Here is an 18735-nt window from a genome sequence, read left to right as displayed (position 1 = left end):
CATCAGGCCTGGCTGCTGCCCGTTCAGCACAGCCAGGGCCCCAGCTGCATCCTGCTAGCCACTCCTTCACCTCCCTCTCTCCATCCCTTTATCAGCATCCCTCCATCCGCCTCCACAGACTTGCTGTCCGACTAAAAGCTTCCCTGGATTTTATCACTTATCAGAGCTGATCATCTCCGCAGTCGAACTCACTCCTAACAAAACATTAAAAGTCATGCATTATAAAACACCATATGTTTTTTTTTTTTTTTTGGTAGGCAAAAGGCAACTGAATCTGAGAATAATGGTATATGTATTAATAAGGCATAATACATATACCATCCAGGGGTTTCCCTGGACGTTTTTTGTTTTTATGCTAACCCTGATGGTTTGCGAAAGCTAAAGGTTGAACATTTGTTGGAAAAAAACAAAACAAACTCAGAATGTGTGTGTGTGTGTGTGTAGAGGTTTTTGAGCGAGTGCTGGATAAATTCTAAACACGTCAAGCTTTAGTCTTAAATTAAAGGCTTAAAATTCAATAAAGAGGCTCTTTCTGATACTTCAACTGAAGATAAATGCTCAGTGTCATGCTACTGCCAACTTCCTGCCAACTAAGAGAAAAGAGTCAAATCTGCATTTTGCTTGCAGCAGCTACATTCACATAAGTTTGACTTCTACGTTTAAACTGGTGTGAAAATGTGCAGACACTATGAGCATAAGGCAATTAAGCTAAACACCACTGCTGTGGGTAGTTATGGGTAAAGCACCCAGGGAGCAACTGGGGGGGATTTGTGTATTGCTCAAGGGCACCTTACCTCACACTAAGAATAGAGCAGGACAGTACTAATCACTCACTAGCCCCATAGCGCCCTCTCTATTCTCCATTTTCCTGGTCAGGAAATCAAACCAGTGATCTACAGCTTTTAGTTTGTTTGTGTTTGGTCCCACCATTATCCAGCTGCTGATTTTGGAATTACAATAATTATCATAAGTCCACTGTATGAGAACAGAGTTTACTGAATGATGAATCGTCCTAGAAGTTATTCTGATAATATTGTTGATTTGAGACAGTTTTCAAGTAATGTAATGGTAATAATAATGCAGGAACACATTCTCAAATATCAACAAACTTTAAATTCTAATGAACATTTAACACTGGAGCTGGAATACATTTCAAATAACCAAAATAAATAAACAAAGCCACAGAAACGACAAATAATTAATTATGGAGTCTCTGTAAACAAAATTGTCCTTCAAAATAAAGGCTAGTTGAGAACAAAGCAAGAGAGAAAAGAGAACAACGCTAAATCAATCAAATGGAAATTGTTGAGCTTTATGAGGCTATAAATTGATTTATTGCTGATTTTGACAGGCCTACACTGTACATTGCTGAAAACTGATCTTTTAATTAAACTGAACTAATTAATTTAATTCAGTTCAATTTAAGTGAACTCAATACAGTCTGTTTTAATTCAGTCCATACTTTCATTCAATCCAGTTCTTTTCAATAGAAATATGTTGAATTCAGTTTGGCTCATTTTGATAATTCAGTTCAGTTCACTTTAGTTCAAGGTGATTAATTTTTATTCTGTTCAGTAATGAAGAAAACTTCACAATTTTTAGTTTATTTGTGTAGTAATAAATTCATTGCAAAAGTCATAAGGTGCTTTATGACACAAATAGGCCCAGTTCACTTCCTACTTTGTACAATCCAGTTCCTGTCTATCCAAACGGTTCATGTCGTGGTTATGAGGTATGACTTTGACTTTATTCGATACTGGACAAAAGATTTGGTAGACCCGGAACAGGTGAATAGTGCATTACATATAACATCTACATGAATCAGTGGGGAGGAAAAAAATCCAGCTTTAAATGGCAAGTCTTTCATTCCACAAACATAGACCTTTTGTATGTATTTAGCTCGACAGAAGTGCATGGAAATCCTTCAAAGTAATGCTATGGCATAATAATATTCACAGCACTTTAATTTCACAACTGCTGTACTTTTGTTAAATAAAAAGCCTGAGTAGAATAGGAATCTAATCCTCCATTTTTTGCAAATAAAACAACTTAGGGTCATATTAATGAAGCTACTTAACTTCTTACAGTGCATAATTAGCATGAATGTAATTCCACCCTTGAATTAATGATTCATGGGTAAATGTTTAGCATCTTAATTTGCTGCTACCGAGTCTCTCCTCCCTCCTCCCCTCAACTCTCCCCCCGTCTCTCCTCACCTCCATAGTTTCCTGCCCCAGTAATGGCCTGACACCTTGGCTCTTCCTGCTAAATTTAGCACCTGTGTGCCATTCTTAGTAGCCTTAATTTCCCAGAGCTGGGTGCACGGAGAAGTAAAAGTGAACAAGGCTCTTTCTGTCTGTGTGTGTGTGTATGCGTGTTTGCGTGTGTGTGTACATGCACGCCCGGATATACGAGATCACCTGTGTATCGGTTTCAGGCGCGCTCAACAATATCGCTAACTGTAATTCTATACGTTGTCATGGGATACGGCACAGGCACTGGAGGACTTTCCACTGCTGTCCAAACTGTGTCCAAGTCAGCAGTGATACAACTATTGTTGTACCTTCTTATACTTTTTCTAGCTCCAGTTCAAAACTTTACCAATCTGCCTGTTTTTTATGTATTTATTTTGAGCCTAACTTTCCTCTAGACAAACGGCACACGACTAAAAATATCTCCCAGAAGTTAAGTTATTATTAGGAAATATTAGGGCCAAGAGAAATGGTCACACTGGCTGCTTTAATATTTGATAATCCAGGAAATCAGTTTAATCTCCTTCTCGTAATTAAACTCTTGACAGTCATGTAATGAAGGCTCTAGCAAAAAGAAATGTGGGATATACATATCACATAACTATTTAATTAGTTCCTGGAGTCATTAGTGAGTTTTTTTTCTTTCTTTTTTTCTTTTTGCATATACATTGCCTATAAATGCAATCATTCATAAAGGTCATGCCTGGTCGTTTTAAGACTTAGAAAAGACAATTTTCCAGATCATAAACTGTCAAACTTAAAGGGGAAGGAGAAAAAATTAATTGCACACATACAGTGCCTTGCAATAGTATTCTCACTACTTCAAATTTACCCTTTTTTTTTCATGCGTCCATGTGGTTTACCTCTATAATCAGGAAATAGAAAAAAAAATGTGGCATACATATTATTCAGTCCGTCTTTACTTACTTCAACTTTGAGAACTCTGATGAAGAAATTTGAAAAGCATGATGCTGCCACTACCCTAAACATACGTCACCTATGGGATGCCGTGTTTCAGCTGATCATTTCAGTTAAGAACGCATCAAAGATTGAAGAATTATTCATGGATCTAATGAAGTCAAGATGACCTTCCACAGGTCAGCAGAAAAAGAATATATTTCCGTAAGTTTGCAAAGTAAAGTTGATGGGCAATTAAATAATCAAATGCTTAAAAATAAAAAAAACAGGAGCCACAAAAGGGGTTTTAGATTCTTAATGGCCCTAAAAGTGTTCTCGCACTTTATACAAAGTTCACTCAAGAGCAAAGCAAAGTAGGTTCTGAATGAAATAAAAGAAGAGAAAATGAGCAAGTTTGGAAATCTTCCCACTCACAGGAGGCGTATCATCTGTGCAAGCAGCTCTTTCAAGGAATTATGGAACAAGCCTTCCTTCTTTCGAGCCCTCCGAGACTCATTAGGTTTTCCCTCATAACTGTAAAACTCGTCATGGTCTGCTCCCCGAGCGGCAGCAGGAAGAGGAATCTTTCCAGGCATCTGGCTGGGCTTCTGAATGTCTAACCTCAGCTTAATGGAGACATTTTCCTTTTGATCCATTGTCTTATTTAACTTTGCACATATGCTGCTTGTATCACAGCAGCACATCCGCTGCAGTGTAGCAGGTCAGCGGTATATTCACACCCCATTACAGGAATAGATGCTTCCATCAGCAGAGTATTAGCAACTCACTACTAATGTTTGCAAGGTGAGCGTGGGATCATGCATTTACGTTCACAGCCATGGTTGTAGCTGACTACTAGAATTAAGAGTAAAGTACGTGGTAGGTTTATTTTTCTGATGTTATATTTTAAGTAAAGGTGCCTGCAGTTTAATATTCCAAAAGAAGATGGAAAAACAAGCACTTTTTTATCTCTACCAATAAATGAATGAGTCTGAAAAACATTTTCTCTGCTCCCTGCTGAGTCACTAAAAGGTTGATGACATTACTACATGCTGCTTGGCAGATTGTTCATATAACACTGAAGCTCATTGTTTTATTACTTCAAAACAAGGTGTTTATGCAAGCAGCTCATGTATTTTTATTCAGGTCTCTGGCAGTGTGCTAAGCTATCGGCACACATAACCAGTTCTAGTTTTTCTGGCAGAACTTGTGACACATGTCCCTATTATGAACTGAAACACTTAGAAATATTGCTTATCATGTGAAACAACAGAATTACACTTAAGAAAGTAAATAAACTAGAAAACAAAAGCAAAGAAATACACCAACTTCAGTACTTCAGATTGTCTGATTTTGCCTTGAGGTGTCGTTTATGTTCACTAAATGCTATTATGGATAAGCAAAAAATAAAAAATAAAAATCTAACAAGAAAAAAACAAAAAAAAACAACAACTGCAATTTCAATTAGGGTTTATGTCCTTAAAAAGATTTTCAATAAAAATCTACCCTTGGCTAAAACCATTATGACTGTTTTAAAAGTGTTAAATTAAACTTTTTCTTGGTTTTGTTAATTATATTATCTTCCCTTTTTGAAAAACCTTGTAAGATTCTCACCCCAATATCATTATAAATGATAACATAAGTACTTCAAGCACTTACAGTGAATAATCATTTTTGGATTTTGTGTAATTTCTGCCACCAGGAGGCGCATTGGGGGTTAAAATGCAATTAACCCCCAAATCAACTTTAGGTTTTTTGTTGATAAGCTGTCTATACAATTGGTTTATGGTTCTGTCTGTATTTTTCTGTGCAAATTTTGACATTTTTATGTAAATTTATTTATTTACAAAATAAAAATAAAAAAAATTCTCACATCATGATGCTGCCAACACGATGTCTTACCCTATAAATGTTCTGTGTAGTGTGATGTACTTTGTTAGTTCATCTATAGGTCACTCAGTGTAGGTTATTGTTTTTCCTCTAAAGTTTCCACTGCACTTAGCATACTGACCACTTTTAACAGCTCCACAAAACTCCCCTCTGAAGTCATTTTTTCAGCAGAAGTGCTGCTGCTCCATCAGCCCGTAAAAGTGTATAAAGGAATTAACAGAACATAGTGGACCAAGAAAATCTAATGTGTGACAGTGCTCTCAGTGACTGCCTGCCAATCCCTGCTACAAAACTGTCAAATGATCTGTGGCTGTAAAACAACAGAGGGAGAGTCTGAGCCGATCCCTCACAGATGATGCTGGTTTCTGTAGCCCCCTACCCCACCCCCCCAATAAAAAACGAACACTGTGCTGCTGGAGAACATCAAGCATCTCATTTCATTTGCAATATTGATCTTTTTTTTCCCCTTCAAAGGTTGAGTGAGCTCGTTGCAATCAAAGGACATGTGTTGCTAAACGCTAACACGCTCCCTTCACACCACTTTGAAAAGTCCTAGCAAACATTACGCAGGCGATAGCATCATAAACTCTTACTCTCCCTTTTCATGCTTTCCCTAATGCTCCCTGACTTAGTGTGGAAATGAATTTCTCTGTTTGCCAGTAAAAAAAAGACACACAATGTGCATGTGGCGTTTCCAACGCTTAGAAGTGGAACTTGCACACATTTCGAAGATTTGCCTCCAACGTGAACCGACATGCAGTGAGTAATTGAAAAGAAGAGAAAAAAAAACGTACAAAGCTGGTTTCGACGTTCCGCATTGTGATGATTCGGTGTCTTTTGATAATGCAGACTGAGATGAGTTCCAGATAATGGTGTACATTAAGATGTGCCGTTTTCATTTTCCTCCGCAGATCCCTCCTGCCTGCTTCCTGTCCTCTTTCAGCGTAACATTTCCATATGAGACTTCATTAGGAGAAGGGATGGAGACGCCATCTTTTTTTTTTAACCGTGGGAAAAATGTGTGTTTATTGTATTCCCGTTCTTTGATTAAACCCTCAACAAAACAAAAAACAAGTTTTGTTAAGCTTGTGGTATGATTCATTGTTAACAGGCAGATGTTTTCTGTTGATATGATCATTCTGCCACCAAAATGTATTGCTTTATTTTTCAAAGCAATGAAACGGCTTTTGATTTAGATTTGAATCTGAATGAGCAATGGACGCAGTTTAAAGTACGTGACAGTTTGGACATATTATTATGGTATTATAATTTTGGAGTTGGTTTAACGTGGCTATATCACATTTTTTCTTGACTCTGGTCTTTGACTATGACCTAAAAGATATGTCTACTGGAGGTAAGACATTGACGGCTCATTCAGTCTGAATAGATCCCCTACTTTAAACAAATCTAAACTTTTAAGCAGCAAACTACAATGGAAAATATCATTTTGTGACATTTTAGACAACACTAGACGGATTTTCTTCTAAAATATGTTTCTCACAGGAAAAACTGTACCTTGAAATCTTTTGTGCTCCAACCGTGTCAGCTTATAACCTAATTTAGTATGGAAGCCTGGAAGGAGGGTGCTAGAAATTTGATAGGACCAAGCCAAACCAAAATGAAGTGAATTTTTCATCACAGCTTTCTGGCCATGTACTCAGCTAACGGTTTATCGTTGCTTTCATTTGAGGGATAGTTGCTGCATCTTTTCCGTTCCTCCAGCATCTTCAGCGAATAATCTGCAATTCACAAACATTCTTCCAGAAATAGAGTCCTGCTGCTTTTAGGGAACTTCTTAGCAGCTTCACCCTTTTTTTATCTATTGTGCAAAAACAGAATATTTTATAATGAGAGATAAACTGAATTATGTATGGCAGAATATTATTGACCTACATAGAGCTCATTCCATATTCAGCATCTTTATACAACTTTGACTGTTTTAGAAATTTGCAGTGCTTATATCCACTTTATATAGCTGTACAGTGTGGCGTTCGAGGATATTCACAAGCACATTCAACATTTATTAAGATGCGATGGCACAAGAGTTGCTCATTTATTTCCTTCAAAATGCTCAGCAAACACAAGTGCTTTTTTAGAAGAGAAAAAGTTTGGTCTTATTAGACCATTTTTATATGCTTTCTGCAAAAAGCTAACTCCTGCCTTTTAGTTTTAAAATAATAAACCACACATTCCCTGAGGTAAACATAATTCTACTGTAGTTGGACTTTGTTTCCAGTTAGGGCAGCTGCTAATTGAACCGACTGCATGCAATGCAGGCAGTTTTTGCCACTCTCTGGTCCGACTAAACAGCCAGATTTATTTCACACCAAACTGTCTCATTTCCATTTCCTTTCTTGCTGCTCTTCAAAACATCATTTCACATTCGCTTAACTAGTGAATTGAAACTAGATAACATACAATTAGTTTTTTTTTTTTTTTATTGTTGTAATCTAACATTCATCATTTAAAATATTCCTGTTAAATTTTGAGGGTTTCTATGTCGGCATTTTCAGTGGTTGCAAATTGTCCTACATTTTTCTTCTGCTTTTTAGGTTTTCAGCCTGAATTGCGACGCACTGTGAAAGTATTGCCACGGTTCCTGAATCCTTTTCACATTTTATCACATTTCAGCCAAAAACGTTTGGCGTTTCACTGTGATTTTATGTGGTAGACCAACACAAAAGCATAATTGTCAGGTAAAAGTAAAGTGGTACACAGATTTCAAATGCTTTATAAATAAAACGGGCAAAGTGTGTTGTGCATTTGGATTCTCTCCTTTCTCTTCAGCTACACCTGCAGGTTGTTTGTTGTGTACGTCTCTACCCGATTGGCAGATCTAGAGATTAGAACTTTGGTTCTTTCAGTTCTGCAAAATAAGCTCAACTCCAGTTAGATTGCTTTTAGACTTGTTTTTAAGCATACATTTTCAAGCCTTGCTACATATTCTCTATCGGATTTATGTCTGGGCTATGACTGGGCTGGTCTAAATTTATCTTTGGCTAAAATCTGATTATTGGGGCTATTCAATCCATTGTCGTTCGAAGGCATACGCCAAGCAGATGGGAGACCGCTCCAAAATCAGGAAGTGAACTATAGCGCAGGGCATTCTGGGTTGGGAAAACACTCTTAGTTGTTGTGGTGAAAGATTCTTAAATCCAAGCTGTGAATCTACAGTTCTTCAACCATTATCAATTAATTACCATATGTTTGCCTGGACGAAGCTCCTGGAGATGTTCAAAGCTAAACATGTTCTCTTCTAAACCTAACCCTACAAAAGTCTCCACAGCTTACAGGTGGACTCTGTTTCCTTAGAGTGGGACTGTGTGCACTTAACTTATTGTTAAGGGGACTGAAAGCAAGCAGCACTCATGTTGTTCCAAGACATAACTTACAGATACAGGGTTTAGTGAGTCAGAACCTTAAACAGGTTAAAGGAGTTTGAACACTTCTGACGACAATAAGATTAGGAAAATATTTTTAAAAAGTTCTCTGTATCATCTCTGGTATTGCTGCTGGTTAATGAAGCTGCTTCTGATATCACAGATAAGGAGGGGATGAATTCAGATAGTAAATCCTGCTGCATGTTGGGAACCCTGTGTCTAAGAGAATCCTTAATTAAACCGTCTCCCGCTGATAAATGCACTCCGATGATAAGCAAATAACACCGGATAGAGGATTTCACGCCAGGCAGGAGACTGCAGCGGCCCCGGCATCTTTACAGTTTGAAAAGGTTTCCCTAAGATACTAAAAGACTAACTTAAAATTCCAGCTCATGCACTTTGAAGAACCCAGCCACCCAGGGGGTCTATAAGGAAACTTTAATGTTCTTATCCAACTGCTTGAATGAGGGGTTTCACTCTGAGTCTGAAAAGAACATTTTAAAAAATGTTTCTTTTTTTTTTTGCTGGGGAAAAAAAAATCCAGTTTTGTGATTTTTGTTGTAGTGTAGCCATTACCAATGCGTTTGGTGGATCTGGATCATAAGATCCACTTTCATAAGCAGAAGGACTTGCACTGAGAGAGTAGAGGCTGAGAGCGACTGGGTGTATTTATGACGCTTCACAGGCCAGATACTGGAATGAAAAAGGCACCACTCAAGGGGCTCTCTGTCTTAATCCGTGGACATTATCTCTACACTGTAAGCAGGTCTTGGCTCGTTACCTCGCAGTGGAGCGCCAAGCTGCCAGGGTTGAAGGCAGAGAGGCAGAAAGTGAGAAGGGGCTGCGGAGGGAGGGGAGAGAGGGAGGGCTTTGCCCGGCCGCTGAGAATGTAATCTCCAGATTAGGGGGCGAGACGAATTCCTGCTGCCAGGCTGACCTTGTCAAGGCAGTGGAAGAGCCAGAGTGAAATTGAGATTTCAGGACAGGGGCGAGTCAAGACGTTTTTCTTTTTTTTTTCTTTTTCTTTTTTTTAAATTTATTTATTACTTTCTCTTCTTTTGTAGGCTTTTCCTTTCAAACCAGGAGTTACAGTAAATGCATGTGGTCACACTCAAAGGATGTGTGCGTGTGTGTGTGTGCGTGTGTGTGTGAGGCAATCTGTTTCTGGCACTCACCGTGCCGTTTGAAAGCCTCATCACTCTCTCCATCCATCGGTCTAAATGAAACCAGCCAAATCATCATGTTTTCTTCTTACATATTTTTGACAGAATGCTTTCAAAAATGTTTTAAAGCCGCAATAGATTTAGGTCTAATCATTTAAATGCAGCTTTGTGACAATGAAGCAGTTTAGTTGACATTTTGATGACAGACTAAGCATCTCACTGTATTAACACAAGAACTGAAAACCAAACTGTGTAGCGTAATCTATTTGCTTTTATTCAAAATGGAAAAGCAAAAGAATTGTTATTCTCCTGAAAATACACTATAAGATGCTGATTATTATGGTTACAGTAATTTTATGTATTCTTAGACATAAAAAAGATCATTTTCCATGAACACAACCCACAGCTGAACTTTTTTTTCCAACTCACAATGGTGTTTCTTTACCACTGAGGTGTCATTTAATGGAAAAACACAGGCTTCCCAGTCATACAATATTCATTTGCAAGATTTTTTTTATGACATTTAAAGAATGACATTGGGGGTCTTTCAAGCTAATAGTAACTGTTTAATAAGTTGCTCTACAGGGTCACAAGTATATGTGAAGACATGCTGATAGCTTGCTAATTGTTTCATTTGGAAGCAACAGTGTCAGGCTGATTGCTTCCTCCTTCCTCCAGTTAAAAACAATGTAGTTGAGCATCAAGCACTTTCTGTATTTAGCTAAGTTTAACTCTCCCACAGGCTTAGCACAACTCTCAAGAGATGCGCGACAGATGTCACAGTCAGACAACTGTCGGTCCTGTCAGACCAAACACACACAAAAACCAAAAAAACTAATAAAAGCACATGCAGGGTTAGAACAACCTCGCCGGACCATGCACAGGGTAAAGTGCTCACAGGGTCCTTTGTTCCCTGTCTCTTAAGACCACAAGAGGGTTGATGAATAGGTGCTCTTAAGTATATTTTTTGTAAAAGTTGCAGAATTTTTAAGTCAAAAACTATCTTAAAACTTTCCAAGTTTTCACCCACCTTTATTGGCAAGTCAAATCTTTATCATTCTTGAACAGTCATTTTACACTCTGTGCTTTTGTTTTTTTCCCCCTTTAAAACAAAGCAATTCGATTATTAAACTTTTGCTTTGAAAGTTTTGTTTTAAATGTGCTCTTTTCTGGTATTTTTACCCAACTCTACCAACATCATAGTTGTTTAAAAAGGGGCTGCAAAAGCAAATGAAAGAAATACTTTTCTTTTATGTTTCTATCTTTTAATATTAATGCATTGAAATCTCAGTAATTCACTTCAGTGACTTCAAATCCTCGTTTTGTTTACATCAGCATATATGCTCTGAGACACAGAGCACAAAATGAGGAAAAACAACATGACTTTCCTCTTAGAGTATTTTGTTTATTTGATGTGCAGCAGAAAAATACTGTAGTCTTCAACAGAATCTGGTATCCAGTATCCAGATGGATTAAAACGGTGACAAAAGCCTGTCCTCCATTTTGCTCTTATATCTAAATATTTCTCTATATGCAGAGCAAAACAGACATCCTGGAAAGAAAGTGGTGCAAGTTATAACGTAGCAGCACTCATCAAATTCAAGCAAACTTTATGATTAGGAATCTGAGCTGCCTTCCCCTGGAGAACGTAACCTTAAATGGATGTATAATGTTATATTATACTGCAGCGCAATAAATGATGTCAGTGTTGCTGAATTGAATATTCGAATGTTTCTCTTTCAATTTGAAACCGAGCGCTTTCGGTTATTTTATGCTGTCTTCTCCACTTACTGCTGTTGAGAGGTTTTTCAAAGATGTAAAATATTGGAAGTAGCATCATGCATTTGTAATGTGGTTGAGGGAATACATGCAGGTTGAGCCATCACCATGAAACGGAATCATAAAACATGTCTGAAGCATGTTTTATGTACACAGACTTCACAGAGCCATTTAGCTCCACTAAATTGGATCTAAATGTCAGGTCATAAAGAGAAGCTCTGTTCACTCTCTGAAGGAAAACACTGTTTCCAGTCATGTCAATATCACCTTAACCTTATCCACAGCTTTTACTCACAGAAGAAAATAATGTAACAGGTTAACCAGTTAGAGTCTGTCTGTGTTAATGTGGGGTTTTAAGTCATAGATTGCACAAAAGACAATCAGAGTTACATCAAAATCCATGGCTGATAAATTAGCAGCTTAGTTTTCCTCAAATCTGACACAGGAGTATCCACAATCCAAAAAAACTAATAATATAGGTGCATTTTTGCAAGCAGAAATGTTAAACACAAAGAAAAGTGGGGGGGGGATACAATATACTTATATACTCCTGATCAAAATCTTAAGACCAGTCAAAAAATTGCAAGAATTTGCAAATTGCACTATTGGATCTTAAGAAGGTTCTAAGTAGAGCTTCATAATGTTAAAGGAAAAAATCAGTGCAAGAGACAAGACCTTTTGAGCAGGGAATTTTCTGAAAACTGCATTTACACTCAAACATGATTTTTTTCAGCTGATCAAAAGTTTAAGACCATAGTCTTTAAAAGCCAAAAGCTGTGCAAAAATCTGGATTCCATGTCATTTTCTGTCAAGTCTTTACACTGTCAAGACCTCCTGGTGGCAAGAGCAAAAAAGCTCACTGACTTTGAACGTGGTAGGATTGTTGAGCTGCATAAGCAAGGCCTCTCACAATGTGCCATCACTGCTGAGGTTGGACGCAGTAAGACAGTCATTTTGCATTTTTTAAGTGATCCTGAGGGTTATGGAACAAAAAAGTCAAGTCGTAGACCCAAAAAACACAATGCCCACCTGACAAAGGAGTTCTTCCAAGAGAATAACAAGAGAATAATAACTCTTTTGGACCATCCTGCATGTTCCCCGGAACTAAACCCAATTGAGAACATTTGGGGATGGATGGCAAGAGAAGTTTACAAAAATGAACATCAGTTCCAGACAGTGGATGCCCTTCATGAAGCCATCTTCAACACTTGGAGCAACGTCCCCACTAGCCTCCTGGAAACACTGGCATCAAGCATGCCTAAATGATTGTTTGAAGTCATCAACAAGAATGGTGGAGCTACTCATTACTGAGTCCTTTTGTTTTTTTTTTTGACACTTTGATTTCTGTTTTGGGGGTTTTCGGGTTTTTTGAGCTATGGTCTTAAACTTTTGATCAGCTGAAAAAATCATGTTTGAGTGTAAATGCAGTTTTCAATTAATTCCCCGCTCAAAGGTTTTTGTCTCTTATGCTGATTTCTTCTTTTAACATTGTGAAGCTCTACTTAGAACCTTCTTAAGATCCAATAGTGCAAAATGCAAATTCTTGCAATTTTTTGACTGGTCTTAAGATTTTGATCTGGAGTGTATATTGTGCTATTTTTCTTCATCAACTGACGTATTACTTTTAAATTTTTTCTTCTTGTCCTGATGCAAGAAATCCCTCCCCCTCCCAAAAAAACAAACAAACAAAAAAAAAAAACAATGTCTACATAGCATTTATGTGTAGCTCCTCTCTCAACATGGACTTGCTGGACTTAATGATCCTGTGGGCTCCGTCCCTAGCTCCACTCTGCAGCAGGCAGCCGAAGTCATGCATAATCCCACGAAATCTCCCCAGCTTATGAATTTTAAATGGCAAGGCCTAATCACAGGGCAGCTTTAAAGTGATTCCATTTCTAATAGGAAGGCAGACAGCTGGGATGGCCTCCCGTTGTGGCCTGCCATCAACCAGGAAGGTGGATTTTTAGAATATTCAGAAATGAGTGCCGTGTTTATTGCAATATTTCTTTCCATCTTCAATATGGATGATCACTTTTTAGATGGAAAAATCTGACTTCTACTTTTATCTTTGCAGTTTAGTTCTCCATGAGTTAATTGCCAATTTAACAAAAGACAATGCAGTTCCAACCTTGACTTTCTAAGTTAGTGGAAAAATATTCCGTACCTTCAGGGAAAATTTTTGTGTGCACAGAACTGAACGGAAATTAATGAAAAAACTTTTAAACTTTAAACATGTCCAAGTTCTGCTTCGGGATTGTGGGTTATGGGTTCTAAAAGAGAAGAGTGTGTTTCCTGTTCCATCAGTAAGACATGAGGAACCCAGCAGGTTGTTGTGCTGTGGGCTCCAGACTGTTGACTTTTGCTTTTAGTGTCATTATGGCTTAAGAACCAACAGGGCTCCTATGGAGCCTGGAAATGTACGGAATTGAATTGTATCATTTTCCAATAATGGATAATTCCAAAAAAGAAAACAGAGCATTTGTTTTTCCGATATATTACAACTAAAACTCTACATTTTGAATTAGTTGAGGGATTTTTCCATTAATTCCAGTTAATACCATTGACACTACAGCTAAGCCCTCCTAGATGGATGCAAACTGCATTTTGTTGCTTTGTGACGTGTTCAATGACAATAAAGTTGAATTCTATTCTATTCCAACTCATTGATCATCTTGATTTTTGAATTACTGACAGAACCGAGAGAGATGCTCACTTAGTCAAAAAATATTTGGTTTTCCTTTTTGACCCCTGTTCAATCAGAGTTTGAACTCAGTCTGGTTCAGATTTCAAACAAACCTACTGACACCTAACCAAAGTCCTTGAATTTTATATTTCCATGTTCTTGCACCACACAACAGAAATTGTACCTTAATGAATCTGTATTTAGCACAGTGAGTGCAGATCTTGAAATGGAGCTAATCTAAAAAAATAAAACTAAATATACAGTGAAGGTTCCCTTAACCAGACTGCCTAATTAGAAGCCAGCTGTAGCATCCTAAGTTTCCCCATTGCAAACAATGAAGGCTTGTTGTATTCCATTCATAAGGCTGTTTTCTAGAAGATATATTTAATATCTATCCAATTTTTTGCTTTCAAATTCCAGAATGTTGTAAAAGCTGTTGGAAACCCCGAATACAGGTCTTACAGAATAAAGTTTAAGGCGTTCTTAAAGGCTATTTTGAGTTTGTTTTGAAGAAGTGTTCTTTAAAAATGTTATGTCAGCAAGCTAACAACCAATTAAAAAGGAAGTCTGTATCAAACTGGATCCAACCATGGTAAACGAAACCCAATGTGAAATAAATAAATGCCTCAACAGCTCATACACCCATAAATCTCAAAACCAGTTTTGCATGAAATGGTTGTTTACACTGAAGAAGCCGTTGAAGGGCTGTGGATTATTGCTGAGTGACTCATCAATAACAGGATTGTGCATCTGGGATCTGTGGTAGGTACAACATGTGTCCCAGGATGCTGACAGGGATCCATACAGTAATGTTACATAAGGTGTTACAGAAGGTGATCTTTCACAAATGGGGCTTGCTTCATATTTCCACTCAACTTCAATAACATCTAGCTCACAAGTAATAAATCAGTGGGGGCCAGTGGGCATTATTAAAACGTTCCGGGCAGCAGATGTGCTTAGCAGTCTGTCAGTAACTTAACACTAAGCAGAAAAATACTGTCTACACCGTGAACAATAAAGTAAAATAAGGATTATTTTATCTATTTAAAAAAGTCACATGTAAGGATGAGCAGTCTCAGTATCATTGTAGAGTTAATTATGAGAACTGAATCTGTTGGATTTGGTGAGAATTTCAAAACAATATTCAGATAATACCTTGAGGCAGATCATAATTGTACCACATTAAACCATCCGTTTATCCATCCTGGTTCCTGCTGAGGATAGTTTTACAATTTCCTGTGGAGAAACTTTGACCTGTTCTTTGCAGAATTACTTTCATCAAACCACATTTGTTGGTTTTTGACTAACATCTGCCTCTTAAAGCTGATGCTGCATCTCAAAATTTTCTTTGACTAGGCCACTCCAAAACCTTTTCTTTGAACCAATCAGAGAGAAACTTGCTGGTGTCCTTTGGATTATTGTTCTGCTGCCTAGTTCAAGTGTGACTGAGCTTGAGGTCACCAACCGATGGTCGGACATTCTTCTTCAAGATTTTCTTGTTGTCACATGGTGTTGTTTACTGAAACAACACCTTCTGAAAATTTCCTTGTTTGTCTTGTCAGTCCACAGAGCATTTTCCTAAAAGTCTCTGATTATTAGGATGTTTTATTTTCTCGAAGATGGCAAAAGGGAGCAAAAGGTAACCCTTTTACAAAGGAAAGAATAAATTCTGGCATGGAGGCCAGATTGCCAGGTTCTTTCTCACTGTTGAATGATGAACATCGACCTTAATTGAGGAAATATTCATTCTACAGTACTACAGCTATTGCTCTGAATCATTTTGTGACTTCCTGGTTGAGCTGTTGACATGCTTAATTTATCTGATATTAAAATTAATTTGAAGATCTGAAACATAAGTGTGGCAAAAAGCAGAAACTTTAGAAAGCTGTAAGTGGAAAGTCCTCTTTATCTGCATTTTCAATGGATTTAAAGGTGTTAGAATCAGAGGTTTTGCCTTCATGTGTCTGATCTCATTCGAGCCCTCGTGTCTGTTTTATGCTAATTAAATCAGCCTTATTTGCTGCTGGCATAATGAATTAAGACTTTTGAGTCAACATATTTTAGCAGCTACTCTCCCCATCAGACTAAAAACAGTGTCTACTTACACTTCATACTCAACATTATAAAAGCTGAGTGGCTATACAGTGAAACCCTCCTGTCTCTCCAGGAAATGACCAGGATACTACAGTGTCTTTATGTTTCCATTTGCATTTGAGCAACAGATGGATATTGGCATAAAAAGCTTCCTCTCTCCTGGATTCGTTTCATTCTTCCAGTTTCTTCCCGTGTCAGCGTTGCTTTGGAACGGAGGAGTTGCAACGAGAAACGGGACCATTACACAAAAAGAAATGGTCAAGAAATAACATATTTTTCAAAGAGAACCGAATTTCTCCGAATCCAATGTAATAAAGGTTGATTTTTTTTTCTTTTTTTTTTTTGCCTCTGAAACAGACAAATGTTGCTGGAGCGGAGGAGTCTGTTGGAACCCGTAGGAGAAAGAAAAGAAACAGCAGGCACATTGTGCTTGTGTCAGGGATGTATGTCTAATCGCCTTTGTTTGAGCACATGGTAATGACTGTAAGGTGGAGGTGGCTGCCACTTTGGATCGTCACACTTTCTCCCTCATAAACCGCGAGCAGTAATCCTCTAGGAAGATCAGACTGATTCCGTGCACCGTCGGAATGTTTTTAGGAACTTTAAGGCTGAAAAATGCGCCACGAGCCAGACAAGACGAGAAGCGTTCCCAGCTAAAGCGTAATCTCAGTCACAATCTCTCAGCACATCAGAGCCCTGACTGTTTTTGAGGACAACGCCCGGTGGAGGGAAAGAAACTCCGTCTTGGCATGTTGCTAGGCGATGCATTAATATTAATGCTGTCTTTTTCCAGAACGTGTTCTTGTCTCTTCCCCCCCTTGGGAGAAACTGAGGCTTAAAGATATCTCCATCTCACTGATACTTCTTTTATCCTGCTTAAAACTCATATCAAAGGTTTTAATTACATTCTGCTAATGTAGTGCTGCCGAGCTTTGTTGAGGGAGTCGCAATTGCCCTCTGAGTTTCCGGTTGGCTCTGTTGATAAGCTCAACTTTGTTTAATTGAAAAATGTGGACTATTTTCTCGTGTTGTTTGAACCTGCGTGCAGGTTGAACCTAATCTACTCAACTTCATATCTGATTCTGAGGTAGGCTTCAAAAACCTGAACGAAGGGAGGAAGAAACAGGGCAATGGCTCTTTTTTCTTTCTTTCTTCACCTTTTTGAAAATCATTTTACCCAGAGGAAGTAAATCTGTGCTGTTGTCTGCCCTCTGCCTCACCCTTTCCCTCTGCCAAGCTTTTAGCCTGGAGTCTTTGTCTGGGACCTGGATGCTCCTCCCTGCTGCCCTCTCTGCAAAACCATTTTCCTGCCGCTGAAACACAGATGTTATCCATCTGATTAAATGTTCAAGGTTACGTCTCCCAATACATCAAAGTCCCACCTCTGCTGAAAGAAGCAGCGTGACAGCCAGTAGTTTTGGTAGCCTGGAGGTGCAAGCGCTGGTGTCCTCCCATTCATTTAGTTTTTTTCACTGACACCCTATGTGTGCTTTGAATTAAAATTTGTCTTTATGCAATGTTTTTGATTGTGCAACCAGATTTGCCAATGACAAAACAGCAGAGACAGTTCCAAAACACTCAGATCACTTTATCATTCTACAACCACAACCTTCAATGACTTCACTGGAATTTTAAACACTAAGTAGCACATAATTGGAACGTGGAATGAAAGAGACTCATGGCTTTCAAAGGTTTTTACAAAAAAATATCAACCAACTGTCCTAAGAAGGTAGTTAATAAGTATAATCCACATCTAACTGTTCTGGGAAGGTGAACAAAAAGTCAAATGAAGACCAGGGATCACAGCAGGTCAACAAGAGTATGACACAACGTCAAACCTACCAAAACATGGCTGTCCATCTAAACTGGCCAATCAATGAGAGCATTACTCAGATAAGTAGCCAAAATGCTGACGGTATATCTGGAGAAAGCAATGGAAAAACTGCTGAAAGGGCATCTAACCTCTGGGGAAGAAGAAATCTATTTTCAACTCCTGTCTGTAGTTTGCTGCAAGCCACGTAGATTGACACAACAGACGTGGAAAGATGTGTTCTAGTCAGATAAAACCACAATTAAGCTTTCTAATTTAGATCCTTAGTGCTATGGTAGCTAAAAACAAAACCTTTAGCAGTACTGTGGGAATCATTTTGTTTCTCAGGTACAGAGAAGCTGGTCACAGTTAACAGGATGATGGATGGAGCTAAATATAGAGAAGACCTATCAGATGTTGCTCAATAGCTCAGAGTTCTAGCCAGCATGTTTTCCTTAACTTCCAAATAAAATCCAGGAAATTCAATAAAATACTTTGAAGACTCAGACCATAGAGTACACCAGTACCTCAATAACTGACCAGGTAACTTGTCTTGCAAGATAATATGCAAACACCTAAACTTCTACATAAAGTGGAGTGAAGTGGAAATTAAAGTCTTGGCTCTCGAGTGATGGTTGTTCTTTCCTTTTTTCTTACTTCCAGAGATAGAAAAAATCCAGAGAGATGAGGGGAAGGAGGAGGAGAAGTTCATTGACGTTGTCATCAACAAGAACATGAAACTGGGCCAGAAAGTTTTAATACCAGTCAAGCAGTTTCCTAAGGTAAG

At 38.2% G+C, this 18735-nt stretch overlaps 1 protein-coding gene across 1 annotated transcript in view; it reads left to right on the top strand.

Annotated features, from left to right (window-relative positions):
• khdrbs3 (KH domain containing, RNA binding, signal transduction associated 3) overlaps positions 1 to 18735 on the top strand; it is a 128004-nt gene that overhangs the window by 38755 nt on the left and 70514 nt on the right. Inside the window, exon 2 of the mRNA XM_088010087.1 lies at positions 18612 to 18730. Within this exon, the coding sequence (XP_087866213.1) occupies positions 18612 to 18730 (119 nt within the window). The remainder of the gene's footprint in view (positions 1 to 18611; positions 18731 to 18735) is intronic.

The sequence above is a fragment of the Poecilia mexicana genome, unplaced genomic scaffold (assembly GCF_051168715.1).
Source record: "Poecilia mexicana isolate PSO_F unplaced genomic scaffold, ASM5116871v1 scaffold_11, whole genome shotgun sequence".
Taxonomy (NCBI): domain Eukaryota; kingdom Metazoa; phylum Chordata; class Actinopteri; order Cyprinodontiformes; family Poeciliidae; genus Poecilia; species Poecilia mexicana.
The sequence above is the reverse complement of the archived record's forward strand: the minus strand, read 5'-3'. Positions and strand labels throughout refer to the sequence as shown.